This window comes from Anticarsia gemmatalis, chromosome 6, assembly GCF_050436995.1.
Source record: "Anticarsia gemmatalis isolate Benzon Research Colony breed Stoneville strain chromosome 6, ilAntGemm2 primary, whole genome shotgun sequence".
In the NCBI taxonomy this organism is placed as follows: domain Eukaryota; kingdom Metazoa; phylum Arthropoda; class Insecta; order Lepidoptera; family Erebidae; genus Anticarsia; species Anticarsia gemmatalis.
Window position 1 is genome coordinate 695,789 of NC_134750.1, and position 21,743 is coordinate 717,531.

General features: G+C 35.1%; 1 protein-coding gene across 1 annotated transcript; it reads left to right on the forward strand.

Moving 5' to 3' along the window:
* The first annotated feature begins 16,012 nt into the window (after positions 1 to 16,012).
* Positions 16,013 to 17,001, forward strand: LOC142973840 (flexible cuticle protein 12-like). The gene is made up of 3 exons (XM_076115862.1): positions 16,013 to 16,140; positions 16,335 to 16,453; positions 16,606 to 17,001. The coding sequence occupies exons 1-3, from the start codon at positions 16,132 to 16,134 to the stop codon at positions 16,796 to 16,798; spliced, it is 321 nt and encodes a 106-aa protein (XP_075971977.1). The 5' UTR covers positions 16,013 to 16,131; the 3' UTR covers positions 16,799 to 17,001.
* The last annotated feature ends 4,742 nt before the right edge of the window (positions 17,002 to 21,743 follow it).

Genomic DNA, 21,743 nt, shown 5'->3' on the forward strand with positions numbered 1-21,743 from the left:
TGATACAGATCACACACATTTAAAAAAAAATACTTTTTATAGTTATTAGCTGAGTCGTTAGACCGCTCAAAATACATAGTTACTCTAAATACTTGTCTTACAGGTTTTCATCATGAATGCATCCTAACATGATTAATATAAAAATACCGGAACAGTTAATGAAAAAGTCTACCTCCTAATTTAAACAGCAAATGGCCATAACATTCCCGCCATATCCTGCCATATTTCAGTCCAACGGCTAGCTGTTTGTGCCAAAAAGTGCGTAATTATCAAGTGCGTGGCTTTGGATAAGCAGATCGATATTGAAACAATAGAGAGCACACGCCGCCCGTAAATACCTGCGTTTTATCGCACACCACACATCTGTACCGTTTACACACTTTGGGGATAGTACTTTTGGCTTTTTATTTTAACAAATGATGATGTTAGGGAAGGTAGAAGATCCAAACCTGATCGCAAATGTATGCAGTACCTGAAATCTGCATAAAATTCGGATACATTGCGTATGTGAATTTTATGCAGATCTCAGAATTGATACCCAGGTGAAAAATTCAGAAATTCAAATTTGAATTTTTCAGTGACCGTAGTAAGCTCTCGCTAATATTTAAGTGTATAAATATAAGAGTTTTTATACGTTATATTTTGTTACTTAAAAATATCATTAAATGTTAATTGTGTTTGCTCCTATGGTTAAAGCATTAAAGAGCCTTGTTAGCTTTTGTGAGGTCAAACAAAGAGTTCCATCTTTTTTCACAACAAGTGGAATAAAAAAGACATTTTTCTTTACCTGTATCGTAAATCTAAATAACCATTCCAGTCCACTATCTCATGTAAACGCAGCACGGTTCACCAGCAGAGTTACCTGCGCCCAGTAACGTATAGTCGTGCACTTGGCTCCCTGCCAGCACCCGCTAACGGTGCCGTGATGCTCTATAACCCGTGCGTGTTTAGCGTTGTATTAATCAGTTAGATGAGAATATACCGGAAAATTGTGTGTCGAAAATGCAGCTATTAATTATATTGTAAGACTTGCATGTGCCAGCGACTTCGTCTGCGTGAAAAGATTTCAGATAAAAGACCTACTTGGTGTTAATTCTAGGTATTAATCTACCTGTATACCAAATTATAACCGAATTCGTTTAATATTTTTTGGGTTAAAGAGTAAAATTCATACATTTAGCTACATTAATCGTCACAAACTTTCGCATTAATAATATAACTAGGATTGAGCTGTGTTGAGTACTAGCAAATAGACAAGTCGTTTGTTTCCAGAGTTCAAAAAGCTTGCTATATAGGTTTTTCAGCTAAACTAAACGGATTCAGGCTCAACATCTATTCTATTAATACACTTGCCATAGTAAAAAAGCAAGGTTATTTTACGAAGGTATTTTCAAACATTATAGAAGTATATTGTTTTGGATGTTCGACCTCTCTTTTAGACTTATTTAAGTGTCTTTTTAATAGAAGATAATGCCACCAAAAACAGTATCAATGTCCTACAACCGTAAAATATTCGTATATAATTCTACGAAAGCTTGATACAGTGGTGCACTGTGTCTACATTGTAGGTTTACGTGTTCACGGAACAAACGGCTTCCGTACAGGTTACACTTCATAGTGATTAGTGACCGACCGGCTTTATAGTTCCTGATCATAAGTTGATAGCATTTCAACGTATACGAATATTATATTATGATAAAAATAAATTACTGATTCTGCGTTCCGCACAATACACGATTCTCTACAATTGGAACCATCGAGTATCGAAAGTTTGACATTTAATTTTAAAATGTACTGCCAAAATGACCTACGATGCCAGCTAGAGGCGCTGAACCGATTGTCATACGACATTTTTCGGTAGCCGGTTGTCGGTAGTCAATAGTGGAAGATAATTGAGCCACATTAGTGCATTTGTAATTATCAGCTTAGTCTTATAAACATATTTACTAATGAAATCTCCCTACGCTAGAATATAAGCAGTAAAACATCAAATCGTATCACCTTGCATATGGTATTCCACATTTCGATTGAAATTTTTCAGTAACAGCTAAAAAGCTCGGTAATTTGTGTAAAGGTAAAGTATAGTAGTAGTGTAAAGGAAATAATCCTGTTATAAAAATGAGTGAAAACACTATTAGATTTCTAAGTAATCAAAGCCTAAACGAACATAGAGGTATCATATTTTTTTAAAAGTTATTCTTTGCACTATTAGAATCATAAACAAAAATAAATTTAAATTAAGTTTAAAAATAAGACCAGACTAGACAAATGCACTTACACCTTTAAACTTTTTACTAAATCTTCAGTCAGATTTGGCTATTGCGGAACTGCCGGGTCATAACACATTAGACTATAAACCATATTATTGTACCAAATAATATAGTCCATATAGTCTCAATAACGTTATTACACCTAAAGACTGGCACAGAAATAATCGGTGTAAATGTCCATCAGAATTAATATTTGCATCGTAAAGTGAATTCCTTACGGGAATCCGACTTAGTCGAGTAAATACTTGTGGGTGGGTGATTACTGGGTGGAGGTTAAGCTTATAATAATTGAGATTCTTATAAGAAACGTGTTTATACTGTTTAAAAATTAAGGACCAAATCACAATGTTGATTCAATTGTAAGTCAATTTACAATAATAAAACAATTATCAATAAAGTATCACTTACGTGAATTCTTATCCTCGATATTGTAGTCGATATTACCAAGTATCTAAGTTTCTACTACCCTTATATTTAGTTCAGAAATAACAAAGTCTTTCGTGTATAAAGAACAATAATAATATGTTTTGCGGCACATTGTACATTATTTTTGAACGAGTTTAAAGAGACGGGTTATCACATTGATGTGACACAAAGGATAGTTCGCGCAACTTTCTGTTCCTATTTGTGTTTTCGTTCCTGCTACAAATTCATACGAAGTTTAGAAGACTTCAATTTAACAAAAGAAAGCTTTCACTTAACCATTTAAAGTTCAGGAGTAAAGCTTTGAAAATGATGACGATTAGAATTATTATAAAATTAACCAGTTCTTAAATACAATAGATAAATAAGGATCTGTGGGTGTTTTAAGCTTGTCATCCATCCAATATTAGTAAATACGACAAAACTCTATGTATCGTTTTAGTGGCTAGTAAAGTTCAGACACAGGTCATAAAATAAAATTGATTTACTCGCGTAATTTATATTATGTGATTAATACATTCATTAGTTATATTGCGGTCCAGGGCTTGTCAGTTATTGCGTAGGTTCGAGTGCCGTGTCGGGTTACTGAAATATTTTGGGAAAATTTTGATTTTGAATATAAATGTTGACATAGATTTGTGTGGTAAATAATTATTGTACGTCACATTTGAATGATATTGATCGACTTGGAAACGGATAAATATTCTTCATTTCGTATATCTTAAATACAGTATTCGAAGTCATATTTAAAAGCTATTGAACGTAAATCCTTCTTATCCCAATACCTTCAAGCCTATTACAAACTGTCGCATTAGTTATGTTTTTATAATTTCACAGAAAGTTAACTAAATTATTACTAACTAAATTATAGTGCTCAGGAAACCTTACTTTCCACTTTCTCCTCTTCTGCTCAAAGGACTCACAACTTTACATTATATTATTTTAAGAAAATATTTTAAACAACACGCTCTTCCAATGTACCAATTCACTTCAAATCCCAGTCAGTGACAAAAATAAACAATTAAAAATAAATTTCGTAAAAATTCATTCCATAACAGAACAAATAAAAGTACAGTCGGAAAGAAAAACAATAGGCAATCGGTCGTGCAAATAATAACATCGGTATAGGAGTTTGAAAGAAGTTAGCCGGCGACCAGTTCCCGGTAAAAGTACCGGAATAAATATACCGACGGTATTTAGAGTGTCGATACATTCCTGTAGAGCTGATAATACCACTTGAGAAAATGGAAAATAAAAATATAATTGGCCTTAAAGTCTAACTATCATACTTTATGAAAAGCTTTATATTCAAAATTTGCAGTTGCCAAGTTTAACCTTTTCTTGCATGAATTTTAATTTGGAAATGTCTATAATTCTTAATTATAATTTAAGAAAATCTGTCTGCCAAAGTTAAGATGTCGAACTTTATGGTTTATCTAATTGTTCAAAATTTAAATACAATAATATACATTCAAATGTAAGATTTAATTTAGCACTAAGCTAATACTGCACAAACGAGCCGGGTCAATATCTCAATAATTAAATAAATAAACATCTAAAACAACACCTGCAAGCAACAATATCCTCCATTTCATAATTGTATTAAAACAATTACATTCAAATTATCTCTCACAGCAGCTCTATAAAATTCTATCGTGTACAGTCAAGCCCAAAAGTGGCACGTGCCGGCGCCAGGTGCTCGGACCGCACGGCTCTAAATTTAACGTCTTTATTTGTGTTTGCGACTGTACACCCGATGTTTTTACGCTGCAAACCGTAATTGGAAGGTGGCGATTTTAAAATAATAAGATTATTTCTGTTGGTATTTTGAATTATAGGATTTGGCTTGTGATAACAACATGATTACCAGACATAACAGACTTTGGTCGTGGTGAATGGTCTAATGAATTTGATAATCTTTGTACATCCATATTGTCACGGGTGTTGTTACACATAGACGTTTCGACATTAACAATTTTAGTCCCCTGTAAGAAACGAAACTGCACCTGCCTTTTTTTTAAGTTTTCTAAAGTCACCAGGTTCGAACCCGAGGCAACACACCAATAACTTCTTGAAGTTATAATATGTGTATTAGAAATAATTATCACTTGTTCCAACGGTGAAGGAAAACATCGTGATGCAACCTTGCAAGCCCGAGAGTTCTTTAGAACAGTTCTTGAAGATGTGCTCAAAGCCTAACCCCTCCCTCATTACTCTTGACCAGAAGTGGGACATTAATGAGTTAAAAAAATTATTTTATTATAACGTCTACCTTATTCATAATAGCTGTTGTAGTTATGTAGAGTCTATCAACAAAGCATTGATAACTTTGATCAGCAAAATCACCTATATAGGTTTTAGATCTGCGCCAATCAAATATAAATATTTAAAAAAAATACACATCTTTTATGTCCAGAATGTTATTTTAAGTATACATCACAAAGTATGCTTTCCATGACCGATAAATGTATTCTTAGTTCCGTACTTCCTTTGTGACTTTCGCATGTACGCGGCAAGGAATTTGTAAGGTAAGGAACATAAAAATAGCACCACAAAGGGAATGCTTCAGTTATTTGTGTACGACTCGCACCTGGCCATTGTTTCACATGGAACGACCGCGTATTGGACTCTTTTGATTTAATTTCTTATAAATATTGGTAGAGGTTTGAATTGTATTTTTTTCTTCTGACGATTATTCGTATAGTGTATGTATAATATAGACGTTCAAAATTACTTGAACTGCTTTATAGGAATTGGCTGATAGAAGTAACAATATGGACATACCCTGATAACCCTTTTTTATATAAATTTCGTCTTCAATGCATAGTGTTTTCAATTATAATGGACGTTTTATGACACAGTATTATAGTGTGACGTTTAAAATTACTACAAAATAGTGTTTGCTGAAGAAACAAAATTCCCAATAGTGACTTGGTTGTTGATAGGAAGTGGAAAATTGCTCTTGGGGCGGATCGAAAAGTGCAAAGCTACATGGATTGTACGTTCAAGATTTTATTCCTAACCTGAGACCTTGATTAGAGCACTTTTTCCACGTGTATCTCACTAATTTATTCAACCTATACCCAGTAGTACAGATTGTTAGATAAAAGCTGTAAGTAAATTACAAGTATTACGACAGCGGCGCCCCCTGCCGGCATAATTACACGGACCGCTGAGTCTTATCTGTTAAATACTTTTCCTTTTAACGCACCTAACTTCACGTTTATCAGGTAAAACTTTAGCGGGCAAATTGAAAATTTTACGAGTTTTGAGGCTCGGTGCTAGTGCGAGCGATAAGCGAGAAGTTGGCTGTATTGATTATGAAGAAGCGGTAATCTTTCTTCTTCTTTTAAAAGACAACTTCCGCTCTACGCATTGCTCTAGTGTCGCGAAGACTTCTACAAATACCACGAGTGTAGCCACAGTAAGGAGGTGCCTTAGCCTAGACTTCTTTAGAAATGTAGCAATAAATGCATGCAGACTAATGTCTGTAATAGCTATATCAAACATTTTAAATCTTTATTCTCTGGTTGACGTGTAGTAAGGCCATTAGTAATGAGAATGTTCACAATGTAATATATATGATATCTCTATAAGTGTGGGCTTGTAAATGGCTGACAGTTTGCCATACTAAATGTATATTTTTTGTTACATCTAGCTGTAAGCCTTCCATATTATATAAATAAATAAATAAATAAATATACAAACAACGGACATAAAGTACAACCAGACCCGAAACAACAATTTGTGGATCGCAGAAATATTTGTTCCGTGTGGGAATTGAACCCACGACCATCTGTCACAGTGACAGTGGCGTGGCGACCACTTTAAACACTACGCCACGGATGCTGTCATACTCATATCCAATCGACAAATTCATACTTAGTTATTTATAAATTACTTATTTATTAGAAGATAAAATTTCGATTTTGAGCATTACCGATTTCAAATGATAATAGTAATGGATTTGTTCAACTCTGATATTTGTGAATAACTTGCATTTCGTACAAAACATCTGACCTTTAAATGCAACTTGTCTGCTATCCATGCTACTGTTATTAAAATACACGTGTATTTGTTTATTTGTTATTCTTTTACCTGTAAACCGTTTAACCTATAAAACATCTTACTAATAAGATTACACCTAAACGTAAAATAGGTATATTTCGACGAGGAGATTATTTTTTATCACTCAGTCACGCCAAAACTACTAACCCCCGATTTCTGTAGTACATTTAGCGGTAGTTGATCTATTCAATAGCGTTTAAGCTCATATAAAAAAAACAGTTTTGAATAGAACCGTTGAACGTTTCAAATGAACTACCGCTAAATGCGCCTCAGAAACCAAGCATAAGTAAATCTTGAAGTTTGATACTCAGATAGTTTAAAACCTGGATAAACGCAAATTACACTTTGTAAAACGTGGGTAAAGACTTTCATGTAATAATCGAGGAAAAAAGAAGCTATATACATAGAGGATAAAGCCATTGGTGCAAACTTGTGTAGTATAATTTGCAAAAACATTTAATATCTTTACGTCTTCCGCTTGCAATGCGACCTCATCCTCCAGGAGTTTCAAATTAATTGTGTTATCAAGTATTAATGTGCTATCTCGGACAAGTTTAATCACCGTGCACCGCGAATTCATCTGATCTTTACTTCAAACTTTTAAATCTGTTATAGGTACGAATTTGTGTGTTATTTCGATTAATTTATGTAAATTATTGAGAGGGGTCTGAAGAATAATGATATGAATAACAAGCTTACAATTTCGACGAACCAAAAAAAAAACCCTGATCCAACCACTACTGCGAAATAAAAATACCTACCTGGAAGAAGTTGATAGGATACTTTAAACATATATGTACATAGATACAAAAATCACGCTCTTTCTCCTAGGAGTAGGCAGACGCCAAAGGACGACAACTACTTGCATATTTTTACCCAGTTTATAAACTATTTAGTACGATATCCATTCACACCTGTATGATAGTTTTACGTGAAAAAATAACAAATATGTATACGTACATCCTTACATTTTGTCACAATTATACAATTGAAAGTTAAGCCTATTGATGGCTGCTGTACAAATTTAGCAATCAAAACAAAATTTTAGCAACGTAACAGCATCATAAGCAAAGTCATTTCATTAAATTGTATAATGTTTTTAAATAGTAATTTGTGATTGCTATCACATTATCTTATGCCTGTTTTCAAGAGCTAAAACAATAAGAAAAAATATTACACATAAAAAATAAAACATTTCTAGAGTTCGAGTAACTACTCGTAAGTCTTACTCGAGAAATGCAATGTTGTTTAAATATTTACTACAAACCAAAACCTACCTTAACTACAAATTCCTAAGTCTATTTAAATCTCAAACTATTAATTCAAAACATATTAAAGGTACACATGCTAAAACCACGCATATGCAAACGTGCAAACGTGAGAAACGTTCCTTAGCAAGTAAACAATATTATTTTAAAATTATGTCCCACAGCTGTATAGAGATGTATGAATTTGTATGAACGTGCAAATGTTGCGGTTTTAAATAGTTGGAAGTCATTCAATATATTTATGAATTTATATTATCAAGGTATGTTTTGTAGTGTGTTTTGTAATATAGACAAATAAGACTATTCCTAAGTCTTTTAAAGGGTACTACTAATGGATTTAGAAAGTTCTTATGCATATCAGTGTGTTATTTTCTGAATTAGATTTACATAGGTTTGGCGCAATAGTTAACGTGGTTAACTCGCCGCAATAACTGTAGCACAGCGTGTGCTGGGTTCGAATCTCAGGACAAATGTTTGTGTGATGACGAGTAGAAAAATAAGTATGTCCGTACTTACATCAGTATAACAGTTATCTGGCTACTGCAGGACCAGTTCTACTTACGAGTAGTTTGCAATTAGGTGATGAGCTAAGGTGTGAGTTGTCCAATAATGTTGTAATATAATTAACATATAAATATTTTCTCTTCTTTGAAAGACAACTATCATTCTAAGAGTCAACATACAAATATATGTTCATCATGGGAATCGAACCCATGTATTTCATTGCGCAAGAGATGAGCAATGAACCCATCACCACGTGGCACGGACGTGAAAGATGTCCTCATATTAACCTTGCGTTACGGAAGCAAAGTTATGACATTTGGAATTCAATGCTAAATTAACATTTGTTATAGCTAAAGGCATCTAAAGTCCTCATTGATTACTATTTTTTATTTAATTAACATGCCCTGCGGATCTTGGGATGTTTATTCTCTTAAAACTTTCCTTGGAATTTCATTATTGAATTTAAAGTCGTACATTTATTTTGATGGCATATTAACATCTTAGAAGAATATCTTAGCTCTTAGAGCAGTGCTAGCCGAGTAGTATAAGTTGGTACCTCTCACGCAAGTGGTTCAAGTTCGTACCCGTGACGAATTTTCGAAGTTATTTGTGTATTAGAAATAATTATCACTTGCTCCAACGGTGAAGGAAAACATTGTGATGCAATCTTGCATGCCTAAAATTTCTTTAGAACAGTTCTTGAACGTATGCAAAGTCCCCAACCAGCACTTGGCCAGCGTGGTGGACTCAAGGCCTGACTTGCCCAACAGTGAGACAGTAATGGGTTAAGTCATTTTATAAAACAACTACCTTATAAATCTAACTAACTAACACTATTTTAGTGCACAATGAATCCAATAACAGTAACCCAGAAACAGTCGTAATTCAACTTGATCCAGATCCAACAAATTTAACGCTCACCTTTCCAAAACAATTTAGCAGCGATAAATCGTTAGCACCTCGTGCTGTCGTCGCGTTCCCGCCGCGTACCAATCGCGTGCTTTGCGCATACCGAATGCGTGCTTTTCGCATACTGAATGCGTGCTTTTCGCATGCCGAATGCGTGTTAGTCGCATGCACAGCGGTTCCAGAGCAACACGGGCATGTCTGCGTGCTTTGAATTGTGTACGATACTTTGTTCTAGGTGCGAATGATACGTGTCTGTCTTATTCAGATTGATCTGAACCAATTTGTGGACTAATTAGGCCATCAACAATGCATTGTATCACTGTTTGATATACGGACATTCTATATATTGACTACTGAATGAAATGTTATTTTAAAATAAACAGGCTTAGACAAAATAACAACTCACACACGGTAATTTGATCCCAAACTAAGCAGAGTTTGTACTATGGTGACCAAATAACTGATAAACATACTTGTACATACATATACTTCTAAATGCATACTCGTATAGATACATATACAACCAGGCTCAGAGCAGACACTCGTGTCCATGCTGTTTCATTTTCTGACATTTATACCTCAAGAGGTAGAAATGTAGGACTAACCAAATACAATAGAATCTATTATGAAGAAAATACGCTGCTCTTCGTAGTTACATAGGTTTTAGGTTTACACTAAAAATCGATATACAATTATAAACCTAATATTTTCAAAAGAAAAACATCCCAAAAACAGGTGGCGAATCCCATTAAACGTGATGGTAGTAATAATAAAAGCTAATCATCGTTAGACCGGAGGCTGAGATAAATAAAATAAATAGTATGAACTAAAATAAACAGCGGTATCGGCGAGCAGCTGTAAATTACCTGTTGGTTTCACTGAAATGCTTGATGCGTTTGCGTTTGATCGACATGCGTACTGTGAGTAGCGTATCTTGATCGTATTTAAAAAAATATATAACTCCTTACTGCTCTGTAAGGGTCCAAGGGTCTCCTCTCGGAATGGGGGAGGAGGTAAGTCTAGGTTACACTACCCTAGCTAATTGCGGGTTAGGGACTTGGCATTAATTCAAAAAGAACTCTCAGGCATGCAAAATTACATCACGATGTTTTCCATCACAAGAAATAATTGTTTTTAATTCTCACAGAATTTTGGAAAGTCATTGAAAGTGTCACGGAAAGTGCATACTTATACCATTCAACTATCAGTTCTCTTAACTATATTTGGCTCCAAAAATAATATAAGAAAGGGATTAAAAAATAAACATTCGACTAGCTTAAGTTAGAATAAAGAAAACTGTTTGTTTTGCGAACAAATGGACCACCTTTCATCTTTGCCTTTTCCAATGGACTGAATGTAGTATTTCGTTTATAAATTAGATTGTGTGTCGATGCACGTGTCGCTTACAACTATTGTTATTATTAAAATGCATAATAATATTCCGTATTATTAGAATTTTTATCAGCATATTGCAATTTTCTAGTAATATTCAGAAAACTTGTTTTAAAATGGCATCAACTTTGCATGCTTAGGAATTGGGATCAAAACATAAATTTGAATTAATTTTATAATTCGTATTTTTTGTTTATAAAGTATTTTTTACCTACAAGTTTAGTTTTAAATATTGCAACTTTATTTTCAAATTCGTTTTGAACTTCAACATTACTATTATTAATACACCGTATTTCACCATTAACAATGTTAGTCTCTTGTAATACGGGGCGAGACTATTACCAAATTCTGGACAACTATTGAGAAATATTCTACAAATCTACAAAAATATAACTCAAAGGTAACTGACTGACTAACTGGCATAGTGATCTATCAACGCACAGCCCAAACCACTGGACGGATAGGGCTGAAATTTGGCATCCATGTAGATGATGAAGACATCCACTAATATAGGACATCCATCAATGCTATTCCCAAGGGGATAAATATTGGATGAATATTTATATAAAAATTATGTCATAAGTCACAAACCACGTGGACGAAGTCTCTGGCAAAAGCTAGTTCAATATAAATTTGAGAAATCGTATCGTACTAATATTATAAATGAGAAAGTATGGATGTTTGTTACTCTTTCACACAAATACTACTTAACCGATTACGATGAAATTTAAAAATTAGGTAGCTGAAGACGCAGAATAACACGTAGGCTACTTTTTATCTCGGAGTTCCCGAGGGATCGATTTACACGGCGGCCTCTAGCCAACCATATATCTACGAATAAACTGATGTTCCTGTAAAACGATCAAGAAGCTTGTATCATAGTAGTCCACGTAAACGTTCGGGCCATGTGTTGGTCGTCGTGTGCGCGCGCGCCGCAATTCCGACGCAATCACCATTACCTGGCACACGTGTATTTTTATATACGCTATTTTAAAATTAACGCGTTTCACATACACTTTTATTACACTGTACATATTTTTATGTGGGTCGATCAGTTTGTTTGTTTTCCGATGCTGAGGTGTTTTCATTATGGATTTAGATTCCTGGTTTTTATACGAGCATGTTAAACCAGATATTGCTGTAATATAAAATTTTCGTTGCGAAACTGCGATACATATCGCAACTATTCGATTTTATAACTTTATTCTTTGTTTTGCTGGCATTACCCATCTTTATTTTAGTAGATTCTGAAAATTTTTCTTGTTTTCTACATTGACTATGAAAGCGCAGTGGTCAGCATAATTATTAAGGGTCTCCTCACGGAATGAGGAAGGCTTAAGACCTTTAATCCACAACGCTGGCTAAATGCGGGCTTGAGATTTGCATCCCTTCTGGAAATGTGCAAAAGAACTCTTAGATCAGTATTACAAAGAATGTGATCTAAATCCAAAATAAGTTATCTCTTCTCTACTATTCTGTTACCAAATCTTTCAATAGGCTACTAAATTATCGAGGGGGAGGCTAGACCTTCAGTCTACCACTAAGGTTAAGTGAGGGTTGGGGACTTTGCAAGCCCTCGAGAAATATATACCTATCTATAAACACATACATATAAAACACTAGCGGACCCGACAGTCGTTGTCCTGTCTACACGTCAAAAAAACATTGTCCAGCGAACAAAATTGTGAATCTAAACCATTCTCAGATCCCCTTGAACACACACAAAAAATTTCATCAAAATCGGTCCAGTCGTTTAAGAGAAGTTCAGTGACATACACACTTACAGAAGAATTATATATATAAAGATAAGCATATCCTCACTTTAAGAAATAACAAAAGCTGCCATTACGATTAACAAAAGGTATCATAACAAAGCTCGTTATCATACAACAAGTTCACCTGGCGTCGCCCGTATCTACTCGTGTTGGTAGCGTATCTTGGGGGAGCTTGGTTCAAATGCGAACCACTTAAAATTCGCAGTTAAACCCCTTATTATTAACTGTTGATGAACATGAGGTAGGGATGGGAATGTGTGACTTAAGATTTGTCGATATAACTGTTTTTGCAAGCAAGCAGGTAGCTCGATATAAAAAACTAGCTGACTCGCGCATCTTCGCTTGCGTCACTTATGAGAGAATGGGTCAAAATTTTCCCCGTTTTTGTAACATTTTTTACTGGTACTCTGCTCCAATTGGTCGTAGCGTAATGCTGTATAGCCTATAGCCTTCCTCGATAAGTGGGCTATCTACCATTGAAAGAATTTTTCAAATCGGACCAGTAGTTCCTGAGATTAGCGTGTTCAAACAAATAAACTAATCAGCTTTATAATATTAGTATAGAAGTATAGATTAGTATAGATAAGTGAAATCCCTTGAGAGCATGCTTTTGAGAAAGAAAATATACTGTGCCAACCTCTTTTATCGTGGGTTAAGCATAAGAAAAATAATTTCTGCACTAAAGATAGCTTGCTCGCGGAAACTTTTACAAACAACTGATACAATGTGCAAACTATCTGTGGATCGCACATATAATTGCTTCGCGTGTTAATCGAACTTAGAGTTGTTTTGACTCAGTGGTAGTGGCAAGGCAACCTCCTTAATCACTGCGCCACGGATTCTGTCACAGACAAATGTTAATCTTTCACGTTTTTTGTCTTATATCATACTGGTTTAAACGCGAACACGAAATTTGCTCAGTTATCTCGCAAAACTATACGTTACTTTTAAATTTAAACTGATAAAGAACTTTCAAATAACAAACAAATAAAATAATAACCTATTCCAGCCCATTCTTCATTTTTCTTTAAAATCGAAACGTCGGGCAGCAAATAAGGTATCCTAATAATTAAATTTTCAATCGCGTAAAAGACCTGTTGCATAATAATATTATGTCATTGTGTACTAGTCGCGAGAGTTTAAAAACGTTAATAAAAATATCGATGTCAAACAACCACATCCCTACAAACACATTAGGGTTGTCGCGAAATGAAATTATACAAAGATTCACCTACACTTGCAATAACATACTGATTATTTCCTGCAAACATAACGCGGGCATCCAACCACGGGATATTCAACCTTGTTTCTTTAAAAATAAAGTTGTTATTGGCTGTAAGATGGAGATGTGTCTTGGTAAAGTTAAGACAACCTGCTTCTCAAAGTGCGTTAATCCATTTTATCTTGAGGTGACATACCGAGGTTTATTATTTCGCTTCAAATATTTTGTTAATACTGGTTAACGACATTGTACGTATAATTTTCGAAGATTTTGACTTGGTTTTGGGATTTGTGTTTTGGTTGAAAACAGCGGAAGTTTGGTTGGAAATTACCTGAGAATTTTATGTTTGAGATTATTACTTATGGGAACTCTCACTGAGTGAATAAAGTGATAGTATTTATAACTACCGATCGCTTGATACAGTTGGCTACAAAAGTCGCTTAGCAACTTGTTATTTTTCATACTTCTTCATCACAAAATTTAATAAGGATTAGTTGAAATTAAACATTTCAATCAATCTCAAATGTTTTTCGGTGGAATTATAAGCATGCCAAATAGTACTGGGTTTTGGAATATTGAATATATTCAGCTACTTTTGGAGTTGACTTTACTAGGTTCGATTGCCGAAGATCAGAACGAGCCAAGTTCAATAAAGAATGTTAACCCGATTTAATCAAATTATAGAAAAAATCTGAACAACTATAGTTTCTTTAAAGAAAAGCCAACAAAATTATGAATTATTGTAACCAACGCGAGATTCGAATCTCAACCTGATGCGAGAAATTACTAACCCTAGGTTTCTTAGGTACCTATAGTGGTAATTTATATGAGTTTCAACGCTATTTAATAGATAAACTACTGAATGTCCTCAGAAACTAAAGGCATAGGTAAGTAAATTACGAGGCAACAGTGATTCCAATCTTACCCATCTTGATGCGCGAAATTACTTAGATTTTAAATAACTGCACCTCAAACTCTTTGTGGTCAAAAATTTCGCCATCATCACTTGTGGTTTCCTATATTTGAGAATTACGTAAGGAGACGCTTTGCGACCTTTCGCTAATTCGTGTGTAATTCTTAAGAAACTGAGCGCCTACTAGGAGGCAAGTTTAAGGTCAACATTCAAGGATAATCTGTGAATTGATGACATGTGTGGCGCAATGGACAATATGGTCACATATTGCGGTGCGATTCTAGCAAAGAAAAGACATTTGGTGTGATTTTGTACCTGGATAGATAAATGGATGAAAGTTTGTAAGTACGCATGATTGTACGATCAATAGCAAAATACGAGTACATATTTTCAACAGCATTATTTTAAGGAGAAGTAGAAATATTACCACTATTTTATAACATAAAAATAGTGAAACAATTATTGTGTATTTATGTTTACTATCAAACATTATTAAAAGGGTATTTTTATACCAAAAAAGTCGGATAGAAATCCCTTACAGCATGGTTTTACAAGTGATACATGCTGTATTGACCTTACGTAACCTGGGATATGGTGAACACAATGATGTATACATATTTTTGCACGTGATTGTACTTCTTTGATACACTTTCCAGCATTGAGCATTAGCTCATTTACTGACAGTTGTTTTATAGAATTTGACTAACAGATTAAACTTGGAGTATACAAAGGAAACTCGCAAGTGTGTATGTCACTGAACTTCTCTTAAACGACTGGACCGAATTTGATGAAATTTTTTGTGTGTGTTCAAGGGAATCTGAGAATGGTTTAGATTCACAATTTTGTCCGCTGGACAATGTTTTTTTTTATTAATTTTTAATTTATTAGACAGGACAACGTCTGTCGGGTCCGCTAGTATTAGTATAGATATGTAGATATTCGTAGTGATGATATGCACTTAGGTGGAATAAATTAACGTAAGATCATCGGAAAAATGTCGTCAATTTTATTGCTTTAAAGATCACTTGTTTAATAAAATGTCTTCCTACACATATCGCTGAATTATTAATCTGATTCTTAAGAAATTGTTCTTGAATCTTTGATTAGCCATAATGTACATTGAATGACCTATACCCATGGGAACAGTGCGTGATATTATTCATTATGTATGCGTGTGTTTTAATAATTAAAAAGCCTATATCCAAAATAAGAATAGTTCCAAAAATGAATGATGAAAAGAAGCACCTAAGTTCAAATGTCAAGTCGCGTCCTTGTCGTGCAACGAAGCGCTTACCAGTATAAATGGCGCGCCAGACGAACCAAAGGCATCAGTCGCTCGATTGCCTCTCAGTAACACAGTCCCAGGACAAACAAAAACTCATCCAAAATGAAATCGGTACGTTTGAAGTGAACTACAATCCAGTGTCATCTAACACCTAGTGGCTCATTGTAACTAAACTGCGCGCATTATGGATACCATTCACTCTCAACTGTTGTCAACTTATTGTCGTTCTATTATATTGGAAGACGTTCATAACTCTTCAAATGTACTTGGAGGGAGTCGTCCTAATCATGTAATTCCTTCGACAGTTCATCGTAGTCGCTCTGTTCGTCGCCGCCGCCGTCGCCGCCCCCGCTGGCCCCGACGCTGACGCTCAAGTCCTCCGCTACGAGAGCGACAACATCGGAGTTGGTGGATTCAGCTATGGGTAAGAATACAAACAAACATATTACTTCTTCAGTATTCAATTATAAATATTAACCAATAGATCGCAGTCTAATTCTTAGTTAAAGTTATGTTTGAAAACGTTGCCGCTGGTATCATCAATAAAACGATAACAATTTTTATTTTCATGGACAGTTACGAGACCTCCAACGGCATCAGCCACAATGAGCAGGGACAGGTGCAGAACGCTGGATCTGAGAACGAAGCCATCGCCGTCCGCGGTCAGTTCTCTTACACCGGTCCTGACGGCCAGGTCTACTCCGTCACCTACGTCGCTGACGAGAACGGCTTCCAGCCCCAGGGCGCTCACCTCCCCGTCGCTCCCTAAGTTAACATCACGCACTCCAATATCTAGTCCAAAAATACTCAATCCTAACTCTACGACCAACTTCTTAGAATATGACAGTTCAAGGTCGAACAAATATCACCGTGTAATAATCGAATACTTTTAATTACGATCATTTACAAAAAGTATTCTGATAATAAATTATTTTTATGTTAAATTGTTGAATTACAATTGTTGTTTTTGTATCCTTTGTATTTTTGTAACCATTATAATGAAAGCTGGTTGATCCTATCCTTAACTGACTGATTTAGTTGGAGCTTATACCAATACAATAAGACCTGTAAGTATAAGATTATAATACATACATACATAGATTCCCAGCTACTACAATATATTGGGCACGTAACCAAAACACCAGGAAGCAATCAAATAGGATAGAAATATTGTTAAAACCATTTGGCGATTAGAAAGAGTGGCCAGGAGCTACTTGCCAGCTCTTCTCATTGGTCCTATCTGCCGATCTGGCGGTAAATTCACTCTCTGCATCATTGGCTATCATAAGTGTCAGCATTTGACCTAAATGAATTAATGATTTGATTTTGATTTTAAATGAAACGGCAATCAGGGATCAAAACAGAAATTATCTATATTTATACATATAATTATATTACAACAAACTCATGTCTGTACATTATACATAGATATTAAAGAAAAACTAAAATGACAACCAATTGGAGCCAAAAATCTGATACTATACTAATGTCCGCTTTTCACGCAATAACTATGGGACGGATTTTGATGAAACTTTTTTGGTTATATACCTATTAGTCCTTGCTAACATACAGACTATCTTTTTTTGCAAATTCGGTCTTTACGGGGATGAAAAAGGGGGGTAAGTTTTTTTGTAACTCGGTCAGTTTTAAGGCTAAATCGATGAAAATTATTGTATTTAAAAACACGGGAAAATTATTAATAATTTATGGTGAGAGAGAATAAGCGAAAGCGGAGCTGGGCGGGTCAGCTAGTATTTAAATAATTTCAAAATTAAGTCAACCTAAGCAAATTTTGACTCATAAAAAGGGTTCAAAAAATCTACGATCAAAATTAATCATTGACTTTAAGCTTAATGCCACCAAACCTAATCGCTATAAATACATGCATATTACAAAACACAGATAAAAAATATATGATTATGTTAATTTATGAGCACGACCTTCCGAACGAAGATGCTCCGTCTACATCCATATACATTCTCAGATTAAAAGATAGATAGTAAATCTGTCCGTCAGTTACGCACAAATAAATACATTACTAAATAACCACTTATATTAAAATGCTCGACCTTTTTAGGTAACTTTATTGAAGGGACATTTCTTCCTAAGTTGTACTTTTTTTGCACTAGTAGTACTTGCCAATGACGATGACGAATATTTTTTTATTTACTTTCTTTAGTGAATTGGCTGAGTCGTATAAAAGCGCCTCCCACTCAAGTGGTCAAAAGTTCAAACTCAAGGCCACATGCATGACTTTTAGAAGATACGTGTGTATTATAAATCATATTGTTGTCACTAGTTACCTAATATAATTTCATTTAACAATTCTGGTAGGAACGCAAAGATTCCTATCTGCACTTGGTTAAGTAAACTTAAAGGCCTAATTTCTTTTTTTTTCTAGAGGAAACCGATGACCAGAAATATGAATGTATATTTATTTTTATTAGTCTACATCCCCATTACTAGGCATAGGCCACTTTTAAACTATCGCGTTGCGTGTTTAATTGTATAATAGAATACGAGAATTAATGCGAACACGCATTTTACCTTAAAATGCTAGTTCGCATTAATTCTCGTATCCTATTATATATTAAATAGGCCACTTTCTTAGATTCGCCATGAGAACAGATTCGAGTAAATGGGATAATAAAACAAAAATCGAGTAAAGCCGAGAGCAAAACCTAGAACATTAGGTCAATCATCATCTCATTATAAATTTATATTATAATCCTTGGCTTCCTAAATTCTTTTAACATAATGTATATCTTATAAGGTTTTATTGATGTTCAAGTGTGTGTCGGTGTGTTGTTTCGCTATTTGAATGAATGTTTCTTAAGGCTTATGTTGCAACTGTGGGTGCACGCGGTGAAAGTATTTAGGAACTGGTTTCTCTTCATATATGCTTGCGGTGATTGATTTCCTAAGATTTGGTATTTTGGTACTGTATGGTAGAGGCGTGAGCATAAATATGTGTATACTGTTCGTTATGAACGATTTGTCTTTCTTGTTTCTATTTGCAACTCCTTGGCGCAGTGGTTAAGGTCGCCATGCCGCTACTATTGCGTCGGGAGGTCGTGCGTTTGAACGCGCTAATGTCAAAAACTGCGGGTCCGATTTGAAAAATTCTTTCAGTGTTAGATAGCCCATTTATCCAGATAGGCTATAGGCTATATATTATCACGCTACAACTAATAGCAGCAGAGACCCAGTAAATTTTTTTACAAAAACGGGGAATATTATGACCCATTCGCTTTTATGTGACGCAAGCGAAGTTGCGCGGGTCAGCTAGTGATATATACAGTGCTTGTCAGTAGTTAGTAAATAGTAGATATAATTTTGAAAACGGCCGTAAGAGCATGGTTCACGAATCTACTCGAAACGACTACACGAGCCTAGTTTTCTTATAACTTTCTCAAATAGCAACAGTTACAGTTCGCTAGTAAAAGTAAAGGAACATTAATATCTGACCATAGTTGACAAAAAGTCCTGAACTTCAAATAGACCCATACATCAGTCTATCAAGCGTTTAAATACTACGCTCTATTAAGGAGATAATGTATGAGATCTACTTTGTATGAAGACGTCCAGACGTTCATACAAAATGTCAGGTAACATTGAGTTATGGATGTATGGAACGTGTATGTATGGATTAATGGTCTCAGTTGCTATGATGTATGGGAGTTTGATGAGATTTGTTTGATTCAAACATAGATTTATTATTATTACTAGCGATTATTGGACAGAGTCTCCAGACGCGTCTGTTTGTTTGCGATAAAGTCAAAACTTACTGCAGGGATTTTCATGCGATTTTTTAAAAAATACATAGAAATGCTGGGAACAGTTTGTTAAGGTTATTTCAGTACACCCGAACAAAGCAACGACAGGCAGCAATTATTATTATATTTTGGTTGACCAGCCATCTTCGGAACTATGGTAGAGGTAGCTAGGCTGCCACGTCTGGTATTTGTGAGTTCGATACATTTAAACGCGCACAATTTACAGGCGTTAAAATTAGTAGCTTTTATGTAAAAGAACAAGAAATATCCATCCAAATTTCCGTATTTAATAAACAAGAATGTGTGACCATAGCAATTTATATTGAAAGGCAGAAATTAACACGTGAGCAGCGAGCTACAGTTATATAGAATCTTCTTCTTGTCGTATGGTTAGTGGTCAACCTAGTGTCAAAGTTGTTCAAGCCGCCCGAAGGCCTTTGACGTGGCTTAACGACTGTTATCTTAATCGACAACAACCGGGACCGACTTTTTACGTATCATCCGAAGCACGGAGACGCCCTGTTCAAATACCACTATGCGGTCACCCATCTATGGAATGACCGCGCCAACGGCTGCTTAACACACAGATCGTTTACCGACCGGTGAGCGCAACTGGCCATGGGCGAATAGTAGTCGAAATATTTAAGCAATCAACACGAAGAAAGTCGTGAGTGTAAATTTCACATATACTTACATCGACTACTAACTAGTTAAGCAATCCATAAATATCTAAACAGAATTAAATCCACAGCAAATCCGCGTTAACTTGCTAACCTGTTGATTTAATTGTCGATTAGTCTTCATTACCGCGGCTCAAAGCGGCTCAGCCCTAATAGTTACTAATAGTACATCGACGCACTATAGCGGCTTAGGGTTGTCACGCATTAGTTACAGTCAAGGCATAAGCAGGTGTTTGTTAGTTATTTGTTATACATGTTCATGTTTTGTTGCTCTGATTTAAAGCCGGCTTTTCACTATGGGACTATTTACACTAATGTATAAAGTCACTGACTGCCTATGTAGTGCGATTGGTGGTGTAGGCGACTATATTATTATCAAGAAAGCGTTTCTTCCAATTATGTTGGAGTCGGCTTCCAGTCTCACCAGATGCAACTGAGTACCAGTATTTTACATGGAGCGACTGGAGGTTATAATACTTTGGTAAGACTGGTTGTCAGACTTTCAAGTTTCTGCATGCTGGTAACCACCATCAAAAATCTTTGAAAAGGAAAGACCGGACCAATATTTTAACGTGCCTTCTGAAACACGGTAGCATATGCGGCTGCGACGGCCTGTTTTAACCCTGGCTAAGAACTAAAACATACTCTGAGTGTTACTATTTTTTTTTTCAAAGTTTCCACGGACCGATTACATTCCCTCAATCACGCATATTGAGGGAATGGAGGGTGTATCTGTGTATTGTACACACACTTGGACACTATAAACAAAGTCTTGCATCGTAAGGCGGTTTCAATAAAATTGGCAGCCGTAATATATCCAATAGTGAAAAGCCGGCTTAAAGGTGCTTTAGATAGTTACTTTGTAGACAGTACGAGTGAGGATATTTTGGTGTTGATTGGGAAGCAATATAATTGATTTGGCGTAGGTATTTATTGATCTAAAAGCATCGTTAACAATCGTCGTCCCATTTCAACCGCTTGACATTAAATTAATTACTAAGGTGTAAAGGAAGCGGCAGAAATAATATGTCTACACTGTAACACATTATTTTTGTTATACAAATATATTTTAATTATTGCTATTGGTCAGTAAAAAATGCGTAGTAATAGTCAAATTACTTTCAAGTTAATATATAGTAGTCATTTCACTATTTTCGTTAATTAAAATGGGTTTGAAAATGTGCCAGTGTTTACATGTTTTTGACTCTTACTGTGTACATTACTTACCACGTTAATAGTTACAACTATAACCGTTTTC